The 12,550-nt window shown below is 34.2% G+C and overlaps 1 protein-coding gene across 1 annotated transcript in view; it reads right to left on the reverse strand.

Annotated features, from left to right (window-relative positions):
- Positions 1-122: 122 nt before the first annotated feature.
- FANK1 (fibronectin type III and ankyrin repeat domains 1) overlaps positions 123-12,550 on the reverse strand; it is a 42,943-nt gene continuing 30,515 nt past the window's right edge. Inside the window, exons 8-11 of the mRNA XM_058189270.1 lie at positions 10,066-10,209; positions 5,687-5,764; positions 5,547-5,591; positions 123-5,448 (exon numbers count right to left, since the gene is read on the reverse strand). Coding sequence (XP_058045253.1) covers positions 5,347-5,448; positions 5,547-5,591; positions 5,687-5,764; positions 10,066-10,209 — 369 coding nt within the window. The 3' untranslated portion in view covers positions 123-5,346. The remainder of the gene's footprint in view (positions 5,449-5,546; positions 5,592-5,686; positions 5,765-10,065; positions 10,210-12,550) is intronic.

Here is a 12,550-nt window from a genome sequence, read left to right on the forward strand (position 1 = left end):
AATAAATTGTAAATACACATTTAGTTATCTGTTATTTTTTTATTATTATTAAATTATTTTTCAAATTGAGATTTATTGAGGAAATAAATGTTTATTTACTCTGCAATTCAAATAGGGCATACTTTACAAATCAACATATTTAACTAAGAATAAAGATTTCTGTTTTACATTTAAGAATTCAATCGTATATAGACTTATTGAGGAATAAATCTCTTTAAAGTCAGTAATTTTTAATGCATATTGCAGTTATTTAATAAGTATGGCTTCAGAATGTTAGGAAAAAAGTAGCTAGGCAGCTAAATTTATCGATTTCTTCTTTGGCAGAGAAGACATCACACCAAACATTTCTTATATTGTTCACTTGATAAATAAGACAATATTTGTTGGGTCAAAATTCTATGCAACTCAGTGCATAGACGTTCTAGATCACAGTACATGTCTTCAGAATAAAACATTAAGTCTTCTTGAAAATTATGCCATGTACAGTATACAGCTACAGAAATAAGATGGAAACAAGTCTAAAACAACTATTTCATTAGAAGCTAAAGATACATTTGTTTTATATACTAAACAAATTCTGAAGATTGAAAGGAAGCTTAGAAATCAACTACTATCCTTTTATCATTCTGAAAAAATATATGACAATAATCACATCATTTCAATTGCAGGAAGATGAGAAACAATAGGTTTCTGCTAACAGGTAAGACACTAAGTTAACTTTTATTCAATATGAAGAGCTTAATGGACACAGTGGGAGTAAAATTAAAATGCAATTACAGTGTTATCAGCCTGAAGGAAGGCAAATGTTTATTAAGCTACTGATATTGTTTATGCTATTCATATATTATAATTTATATTGTATATACATTTGTTGCTGCTGTTAAGATCTTGACTGAGAGAACAATAAATTTCTCAGTCATAGCAAATCTTGCTACTGTGATTGAAATAATGATTAAAGTCATCAGGACAAATGGATTTATCAGACATATTTATTTCTCTGAAGCAGAAAACAGGATTACATAGCAGAAGGAAAAAAATCCATCCCTGGATTTCCTCTGCTGCTTATTGGCTATATCCTGTAGCTATCTATGTCTACAGGGATGCTTTGACCTCAGAAAGCCTGAGAAGGATCTTAAGTTCCCTCACCTTTGTACATGAAAATAATTCAAACCAGGTAGATAGCCACTCTGAATTTATTTCGTCTTATTGCTTTGCAATCAAACTGGAATCCAACATCAACTATAAAGCCTCAGGCTTCCTATCCCTCCTGCGCAGATATGGGGCTGCTGTTTCTAAAAATCTCCATATGGTGGATGTCATTTATAATGCTGCAGAGAGTATTCAAAAGGCTATTTTACAAAGTGTATTAATACGTGTAAAAGCACCCTTCTTGGAAGGCTAGAAGAAGTAATGTCCATGGAAGGCTGGATTCAACAGTTGGAGACTTATCCAGACAATACTGCACAATTCACAGACAGCAATTTGGCTGAGGCTGTCCCTGAAGCAAAGCTGATGTAGAAAAGACCCCAAAAAAACCTTCAAGCAGTCTAACTGAGCCTCCTAGAAGTCAGTTCTGTTTCAGAGTTTTGAAGAGAAGAAAAAACAGCAGAGGTCAACAAAGAGAAATCTAGAGGCAAGACACCTGCTTGATTACTTTGAGTTCTTAGTTTGAATCTGTTTTGATTTTTCTATCCCTAAATGCTCAAGGGAGTGGGCAGAATAAATTTCCCAGGTTCTCTACACCCTTGGAGAATCTAGTGTTTGCTTATGTTACTCACTAATCAGCTCTACACATTTGTGTCTACAAAAGTCTCTGCCAAAGTGATACTTGTTCAGGTATTATAAGAAATTCAAAATCGTAACAATATTTCTAAAAGCAGCCCCATTGGTTCTATTACATCACATATGCTTTAAATTGTAACTGTGAACCTTGACCTGCCCAGAAAAGCTACAGTAGATCTTTACAAGATTAGAAAAAGTTTGGGTTTTAAACTATTTCCTATTTATGTGCTTGGTATTCTATAATCTGATCTGCATCACTGATCCTTCTATAGTAAGAGGCTCTGAGGGATTCTTTCATGATGTTAAAGAACAACAATTGAGGTAAATTCATATCCAATTACTATGGCAGAATCTGAATTTAATAAATGGTTTGCTTATTTTGTATCATTGAAATTTGGCTCAAATTCTGGCATAAAGAAGAGCTTTCAAACTGTTTCCAATGTTGGATTATGCTTTAAGAATAAATACTGAATCCTACACGTAAAGTACTAGAGATATTCAGTTGAATGAAGCTTGGCTGTAATAGTAATTTGTTTTAGCAAATGCAGTTTGAGGCAACAAATTGAATTGGGAGATAAATGAGAATGGGCCAATTGTTTTTCCAACTGTTTCATTTCCATTTTATATCTTCCTATATTTATCTCTATCCCTTTGTACAGGCACAAAGAGAACAAGAGGAGGTTGCTTTACTGCAAAAATGTTATGAGAAACTTAAAAGTCTCCTTATATTATTATGCTCTTCTGGTTAGAAAGAGCAATCCTGAAGACTGGTGTAAATAGTTCTACATTAGAATCTCCCTAAGAGATCCAAATTCTTTTCTGGAATCTGTCAGCAGAAAAGAAAAGAAGGAGCAGGAGTATTTTTTTCTTTCCTACAGAGCTATACAATTTTTTTATAGCTCTAGAGGAGGGGCGTCAAAATCAATTTCATTGAGGGCTGCATGAGGGTTGTGTTTGACCTTGGAGGGCCGGGTGGACATGGCCAGGGTGGACAGGCCAGCTCGACATCACTCGAGTCAAGGGTGCCTGTGATGGCCCAAGTGCTCTGCCAGCTAAAACGGGCTCCCTAGCTCTGTTTTCAGCTGCGATAGCCTCGGCATGCAGCCCTCCCATGCTCTGTTTTCGCACTGGCACTGCTGGCCAGTCCTTCACTGTTTCCAGGGCAGCCCACTGGCCAGATCCAGGCCCCGGGCCTTGAGTTTGACATCCCTGCTCTAGAGGTTAGAAAATTCCTCTTTCCCCTGTCTGGAAAGAGGCACAGCCTCTCCTAGTATACCACTTACCTATCTCTGTTTTCTTTCTTTGACACCAGAGATCCAAAATTGGAGAACTGAGGTTTTAAATAAATTCTCATGAGCTGTATATGGCAGTTTTGAGGTTGACTCTCCTCCATGGTTGGTCCTCCCTCTCTCTGCCCCAGAGAATGAAATTTATCTTTTATTTATTTATTTATTTATTTATTTGTCACAACAATATATATAAGCATCACACAAAAAGATTATATAGTATATAAACATATATATGAGGAAATATAAGGAAGTATAAGCATATATATATATAAGAAGAAGAAAAAAACAATAGGACAGGAACGGTAGGCACATTTGTGCTCTTATGCATGCCCCTTATGGTCCTCTTAGGAATGGGGTGAGGTCAATAGTAGAAAGTTTTTGGTTAAAGCTTTTGGGATTATGGGAAGAGACCACAGAGTCAGGTAAAGTGTTCCAAGCACTGATGATTCTGTTACAGAAGTCATATTTTCTGCAATCTAGATTAAAGCGGTTAACATTAAGTTTAAATCTATTGGTTGCTCTTGTATTATTGCAATTAAAGCTGAAGTAGTCTTTAACAGGAAGGACATTATAATAGATGATTCTATGAGTTAAATTTAGATCTTGTCGAAGGCGATGGAGTTCTAAGTTTTCTAAACCCAAGATTTCAAGTCTGGTGGGATAAGGTATTTTGTTGTTTTCAGAGGAGTGAAGAACTCTTCTTGTAAAGTATTTCTGGACACGTTCAATTGTATTTTTTTTTTTATTGATGTCAGAAATGTGGTGAGGGTTCCAGACAGGCGAGCTGTATTCTAGAGTTATTATAATAAGTTATCTTATCTTATTCTATAGTCATAATCTCTCTAAGCCCATAAGACTATACCTTAAAATGCATTGTGCATTGCACTTCATAAAGCTAAACAAAATATAGGTAGAAAATATGCCCAGCCAAATTTTATGAGTAGGTTTTAGACTCAAATGTTTGTGAATTTTTTTTCCCATTGACGTTAGAATATAGGAAGAAACTGGTTATGAACCCATTCCTAGTTCATTAGATCAAAATAATTATTGAATCCAAATGGAAATCCCAGTAGATTTCAAATGGCTTGTGGATGTCAGGCTTTAACAGAAATATTAGAAATGTACAGTTGCTGGTTACATTCATTCTCACCTTTAAACAGGAATACAGTCTCTGGAGAACACTCTACATAAAGATACAAATTCAATTTGGCCATGTAAGAACAAATTCATTTTTTCAATAAAAAAACCACTAATTGATTTCATGAATGATTTACAATTGCGAATTGTATTTTACAATTCCAAACATCTAACCAGAATTTCCATTTAAATTCAACGAAATATATTCAGAGAGAGGTCTGAACTGTCTAATGCCCTAACAGAGCACTCCAATGAATGTTTACTCAGAGATAAATCCCACTATAGCCAGTAGTATTGTCTCAGTCTTAAGTGTCTGTTAGAACGACATGCTTATTATGGGGACTGTAATTTCTGCTTCAACTGCCTCTCTATATATTGCCAAGTTATAACTACTAAACTCCTGGCTGATGTAAAGCTGTACTAGCCTTAAGTACTCAGAATTATATGAGCAGTCTTTAGGATTGTGTTCAAGATCCTGACCATGAGCTATTTCCTACTTTGTCAATTGCTATTCTCAGTGTGTTCCATTGCAGAAAACCTGTTACACTAAAACCCGGCACTGCAACTCCCTGGCATTGATTGCTTTGATAAACTGATTGTTGCAGTTTGCCTTTGGCTGCTTGATTCTTGAAAAAAACAGAGGATCCAGGTGGCTGGAGGGAGGGGCACGGGCGGGTAATGCATATGAGAGGAGTGGTTTAATTTTTAATTTTTTTTGCTGTGTCCTAGACATATTTTTAATGGCATCTACTATTTCCAAGCAGAAACTGTTTTCACTGACATTAATCAGGATCATGGTTGACAAAAGATTTAGTGCCCAGATTCCATAGTTCCCATCCAGTTAGTGAAAAATTCAAGTGGGACATATCATGTGACAAACTCCATATTGAGGTGTGCTAATTATAACTAGCATTCGGGTTTTAAAATCAATCTCCAAAGGATAGAAGAACATAGTATTACTATAAAAACATAATTAAAGACGGTTTTAAAATTCAGATAAATGTAAAATGCCAGAGAAAATCCTCAAGAAGGAAACATTTTAATCAAAGTGTCCAAGAATGATAAAAAAAAACTTACAGGAAAAAAGAAAACAAACAGAAATCAATCTTCATAGTCTCACTTTCCTGGGAAAAAAAGATTAAGATGCACTTTCTTCAAATAACTGTGAAGGGGTAGATGCAAGATCAACAGCGGTATTGCTTAATTGCTTTTTCTTTTCTTCTATTATTGAAACCACACTCTGAAAAAAAAAAAGAAAAAAATAGCAAGTTAATCACCAGAGGATTAAACATGTTTAAAAAAATAGAAATGATTAATTCAAGAAAGATAGATTCCTACCTGCCTGTTCAACCCTTTGGCCATTTCCAGAGCGCCCTTACCAAACTGAAAAATAATACATCAAACAAATGACACATTCAACTTACTCTTTAAGTACTATGTAAGTAGGTATCGTATGCAGAGAGAGAGAAATATAATACCTCATTTTTAATATCAGGATCTGCTCCCTTCTCTAATAATAATGCAACCAAATCTTCATGATTATTTAAAGCTGCCACCTATAAGACAAGGAAAGAAATATATGTCATTTAGTATTGCATGTTTTTCAGTAACTGGGGAACTTTGGAGGGGATTTTTTGCACAAAACAAAATATATACTAAATGCCACTTGCATATAAACACTCTCTGAATCTCATATGCTTTGCCTTTTCCAATGAAAATATGAAAAGGTGCTAATGTGTTCAAAATATGTTCATTGAATGAGATCTTACATGAGGGATTCCTTCAACTGCTTACATAGCAAATTTGTGATTTGAAAAGCACTCAAAGAATCTATTGACAAACTTCTATATTATTATCTTTCAATCAAAATAGAGCTGGAAAAGACCTTGGGTGTCTTCTGGTCCAACCCCCTGATCAAGCAGGAGACCCTTCCATTTCAGGCTGTCAGTCTTTTCTTAAAATCCTCTGAAGGCAAGGTGTTCCCCTGGTTAATTGTCCTCACTGTTAGGGAGCTTCTCCTTAATTCCAGGTTGTTTCTCGCCTTGATTAGTTTCCATCCACTGTTTTTTATCTTGCCTTTTGGTGCTTTGGAAAATAAGTTGACCCCCTCTTCTTTGTGGCAGCCTCTCAAATATTGGAATACTGCTATCATGTCACCCCTTCGTCCTTCTATTCTCTAGACTGGCCATACCCAATTCCTGCGACCATTCTTCATGTTTTTGTCTCCAGGCCCTTGATCATCTTAGTTGCTCTTCTTTGCATTTTTTCCAAAGTCTTAACTTCTTTTTTCTAATGTGGTGACCAAAACTGGATGCAGTATTCCAGTGTGGTTTTACTAAGGCTTTATAAAACGGTACTAAACATTGCTGAAATACTTAATGTGTGCAGGAATGTACCTAATGTCACTAGAAACTGAGATCATTACATTGGACTTGACTTTTTGGTGAGGCTTTATTTAACTGTTTCATTTATAATCAAACAGTACATATAAGAAGAGTGTTTTAGTTCAAAATGGAATATTCTTCTTCATGAACTTCTCATCAATTGCCATTTCTTTTTTGTTGGTTTATATCTCACAGTTGTTTCTCTGCATAAAGTTTCCCTCACAGAAAAGATTCAAAGAAATAGAATTCTCCAGAGAACAAATACACAACTCTCTTTTTCTTCAGTGAAAACCAGTGTTTGCATTCTGTCAATAAGTGCTGTTATATAAGGACAACTGAGATAATATAGGTATTACCTAATATAAAATGTTATTCTAGAGAAATCAACAAGATTTCTTCTTTTTCTGCCTTGGGCTTAAGTACTGTATCATATTCTTGATGGCTGCTCGTTCTATTGCCTTTCACTTTTGTGTTTCTGCCAAAGACAGAGAAACAGGCAAGAATGGCCAATTTCCTACATAAAAAGCAGGCCAGCAGCAGAATGAGACAACTTGCCACAGCCAAATTACTACAGCCAACTCGCCACTGCCAACTCGCCACGGGACAACTTAACAATTCTACTTAATTATTTAAAATAAAAAAATATTTTAATTTTTGCCATTCACATTTCATTCTGTCTCTCCCCTTTTACATCCTTTCTTTAGTGATTCTATTCCACCATTTCTTTGATATTAATAACTCTTGTCCCACAGTGAGTTGTCCTGTGGCAAGTTGGCTGTGGCAAATTGTCAAAAAGTCAGCCAGCAAACCCAGTAGCAAGAAAATCTTAGGATTTCATTGTGGCAAATTTGGGCACTCAACAAAAAAACTGAACAGAAATCATTAATGTGTTTTCTTGTTCAATATGAGTATTTTCAAATACACTGATTCCATTTACATGTTCCTTTTGTATTATATGTTGAAAACATATGTATGTTCCTAAAAATGTAATTTGCAAAATTATTATAACTCATCTAGTCTCCAGCAACTGATGAAATGTAAGTATATTGAATTCCACTGCTTTCTAAGAATTCTGTTGATAGTTTTATAGAAATAGTAAAATAGGCCTCTATAGGAGGGAACTAGATATTAATCAGCAATCAGAATTTGGCAGTACTATACTGTATGTGCTTCCTCTTCCCCACATCATTAAAGTACCACCCCAAGCACCTATTTTTAAGTGCAGAAAAATACTTGCTTACTATGTTGATTGGGGTAAAAACATGACAGAATGCCTTTTGATCTTTATAACATCTACAAATGCAGTGGTTCAGAAAGATGAATTTCCAGTAAGAAGGAATAAGAAATCTCATCCCATTAAAGAAACATCTGAACCTACTCAGACTACTCTATTTCATGCAATAAACCAGAAATGATATTTCGATATAAAATGCCTTGGAAGAAGAAATCTAAGAGGAAATGAAGTCATGTTTTGAAAATGCCTTGAGCTTGGTAATAGTAAGAAATAATGTTCTTATTCAGGCATAGATTTTGTTTCTACAAATAGGAATAATACATGATATCTGGCAGGCTTTCCACCCATGTTTATACAAACATAGACGGAACAACTACCATGCAAATTTCCCTAGATATTTGGGTCAAAAGGTTAGGTTTGTCTTGCTCCTGTTGAAGGTTTTGTTTTGTTTTGATGAGTGGGGATCCTTGCTTTATCCTAGCAAGGAAAAGGGTGTGCTTTTAACCATCCATCTATGTAAGATGTGCAGTCATATAATTCAATACATAAAATAAATGTTTTTACTTTTAACTTTGAAATAAATTTACTGCTTTTTGTATATAATCAAATGGTATATATGGGTAAGTATCGAATGATGCAATAGTCATAATAAACAACAAATTTCAAATGAACGTAAATTGACATTTATGCACAAATCAAAGGTAATTAAAGGGCCGTGGTGTGGCTCAGGCTGTAAGAAGCCTGTTATTAAAACACAGCTGTCTGCAATTACTGCAGGTTCTAGTCCCACCAGGTCCAAGGTTGACTCAGCCTTCCATCCTTTATAAGGTAGGTAAAATGAGGACCCAGATTGTTGAGGGGGCAATAAGTTGACTTTGTAAATATACAAATAGAATGAGACTATTGCCTTACACACTGTAAGCCGCCCTGAGTCTTCGGAGAAGGGCGGGATATAAATGTAAATAAAAAAAAAATTTATGCTCATAGTGTAATTCATTGGAAATGTTAAAGATATACAATACTTTCTTTGAAAATTTTATACCTATCACTAATTACTAAGGATACTTAGAACTAATTAGTAATGATACCACGCATAGCCACAAAGAGTCATGCTGATTGCCTGATTAAGTATGCAAATTGATATTCTTTAGTTTATTATCTTATTTATGGGACACTCAAATGATCCCATATATTTTAAGATAAATAATAATCCCTCTTCTATTATGGAAAATAAGTAATAACTGAAAACTACTTTTTTCACAGCAGCAAAAAACAAGATAACAATGTGAAGATATATAATAATATAATGTTCAAGCTTTTTTCCTGAGCTTGATTAAAATTTGTCCATTGGGTTGCCAGTAAGAATCAATGTTTTTTCCCAAACACAAGTTGATGAACTTAGGAGTTCTGAAACTCTTTGAAATCATATCCATAACAAGCCATGATAATGTCAAAATGTAGAGTCATAATCACATGTATTATGCAATGATATAATTGTAACAGGTTCTGATGGAAGTACATGCCATAGTGTTTCATGATGGACAGGTCACAATTTACTCCTCCCTCTATCCACCTACAAGCACTTCTTGACAGTAGTATACTCCCCAAATAAATATTGGCCAAACAGGAAGCTATGGCATTTCACAGACATCACTCTGAGATTTGAATATATGTTCTAAAATAGCCTGCACAATATATCCTTATGTATGTACAAATTTTTATTATCACACATTATTTAGTAGACTTAAAAGCAACCACGTACAGTGTAGCAACATTGTCATTCTAAATAAGAACAACATCACAAAATGGTGAAAGGCTATTAGGGGATGCCTACCTTCCACAGCAGAATTTAAGTGCTATCACTGAGAATTCTCTAGATTCCATCAATCAGATATCCATGAAAGCTAAAACAATAACAAAAGTATGTGCTCAAGCTGATACGGGGGAAAGAGCATTCTGCTTTCCAATACTTTTTTCTTGGAGACAAGTGATAATCAAGACAGCCCTGGCACATGTGCAGTACCAAAAAAAAAAAAAAAAAGAATTTCTGCATCATTTGGATTAGAAAGAGAATCCATATTTCCTTACTTACCTTTGAATTAATTGTGAATTAAGGTAGACTTAATAGTAAATAATGAAGTGAGGAATTTGAGACCTAGGAATGTTTGGAACCATTCTAGACTCTCTCCTCCTCCTTACTGAGAAACATTCTAACATGTTACTTAGCAATACAGCATACCATCAGAGATGTCTTGCCATCCTTATCTTTTACGTTCACATCAGCTCCAGCATTTATTAAAATTATGGCTACATCTGTTTTTCCTGATAATGCGCATAATCTCAATAGAGGAGTCCATTCCAAGCCAGAATCTCTAGGGTCAACCTGTTACAGATATAGAAAATCCAGAACCACAATGTTATTCTGAATAGCACCTATATTTTATATTTCCTTTTAAATTTTGCTTTACACAATCTTGATCTTTTTGTCTTTAACAGTTTTTTTAATCTCTGGAAACAATTAGGACACTTAGTAAGTTATAGTAGTATGGCAAATAAAGACAATTCAACTCTTTTTCCCACACCAAATTTATGGGAAAATTGGGAGAATGAGGGTGATATGGAAAAATTGGATGGAAGAGTAGATGCTTGAGATGTTAGAACAACTTCTTAAATTCTTTAAAACTAAAAAACGTATTAGTTTTTATAATAAATCAATACAATATGCAGATGTTAAGAAATGAGTGGAAAAAAAGTACTAGAGGCTCCTCTGTCATCTAGACAACATAAAAACATCGTAAATTCAATAGCAAGGGTGTCAATGGATCTGAAATTGCACGTTATACAACAACATCATAATATTCAGAATGTATTGATCTCTATTATGGTTGTATAGAAAGGGACTGTCAAAAACAGCATTTTGTTGGTGATGTAATAAGGTTAATGTTTCTTTAAAACATATGTTTCTACAATAACCTATACTTACCAAGATTTGGGAAAAAGTAAACATCACATAAATATGACTGTGTGACAGAAGCTAAAATTTTCAGAGGATATTGTTGTTTTGAACTATATACTTAGCACACAGAATTGACAACTGGACAACTTAAATGGATTCTTTATATTCTTATTACGGCTAAAAGACTGACATTGCAACATTGGAAAGATAAATGTATGGCTGCATTTATTCAATGGATTGAAAACCTGATTGCACTTGTTAATTATGAACAGATTACACATAGATGTAGACTTTGTAAAGGCAAGAATAATGAAATAGGGACTCATTTATATAGAATACAGTAGATTAAAAAAGATTTCTTGTAATCTTTGAACGTGTGACATGGATGAATTCTGTGTAACTACATTCTTCAAAGTGCTGCTATTACATTACTGCAGATTATGTGATTCTGTAATACAAGTATTAACATTAGATGTTGCAAAACTTTAACTCATATGCTAAACATAATTCCAATTTATATTTTCTATCATTATATACATGTAGGATAGTGGAAATGCTAGAAAAAAAACAGAAAAAGAACAAAGTCTACATCTATGGGTAATCTGTTCATAATTAGCATAGTTCTAAACATGTAAACATAACCTGTGAATAAATTAGTCCTAAAATCATCCACAATAATTGCAAAGCAGTCAAGTACTGCAATACGACGTTACCACTGATATTTTGTTAGAAGAATGGCACCATCCTTTCCTTTAATACTACTGAATATCAACAGCTATTGTAAAAGTGAAGATTCTAAGGCTGAAAATCCTATACACTTTGGGAAAGTACCCTGATTGATATAAGAAAACTGAATTTCCCCTTCTGAAACTAAATCTGAACCCCATGCGAAGAAATAAAATATCAGATTCATTTCCTTAATCCTTAATGCTGAAAGGGACTTTTGGGAAAGAGATGGTGAACTAAAGATAGCTCCACTAAAAGTGGAGCCAACAACTGTAGCAGAATGAAGAGACAGTGAGTAGACTCATTCCTTTCTAGACAAGGAAGGGATTTGAGATTGTCCATAAATACAATTCCATAGAGTTGCTCCTAGCAAGGAAGCAGCCTCTGGCAGGATTACAATGCTAGGAGTTGAGGGAATAATCATCTTTTTGCTCAAATCGTGATTGGTATCTTTAAAGGGACACTGGATTTGCATGCTTCCTTTTCAAATCACTTTTAAAAATTGCTTGTTAACTGTTTCTCAGCTATTAGGAACCTTTGGATTGGCAAGTTTTACAGTACTGGGTGTTTTTCTTTAATCCTTAGCAAAATAAATCTGAAATATAGGTTTAAGGACTTAAACATTTTTCTTTTGGAATAAACAGGAAAGAGTGATTAGAACTTTATTTTGGAAAGATACAAACAGATTAAGGGTCTAGATGCGTATGAAATAAGATTTTGGGATTAATTATAAGAATCTTTCCTATAGGAAAACGTTTTTGTTTTGACTTCTCTTTAAAAAAATGATACAATGAAAGTTTGAATATTACAAAATAGAAAGAATCAGAAGAAATTAAAGATTACTTAAATTTGACTTCATAATACAGAATGGAGCAAAATATTTTAATATTGGACATACTGAAGGATATTTTTTGCATAATAGACCAAGAAGTTAATTTTAAGAGTGTCCGCCTTTATATGTTTAAAGTTTTTATGGAAGAGGAAATAGTTTCACTGGACAAGATGGAAACTAATATAAAAGTGGATTTTAAAATGACAGGCT

This window comes from Ahaetulla prasina, chromosome 6 (genome assembly GCF_028640845.1).
Source record: "Ahaetulla prasina isolate Xishuangbanna chromosome 6, ASM2864084v1, whole genome shotgun sequence".
Taxonomy (NCBI): Eukaryota; Metazoa; Chordata; class Lepidosauria; order Squamata; family Colubridae; genus Ahaetulla; species Ahaetulla prasina.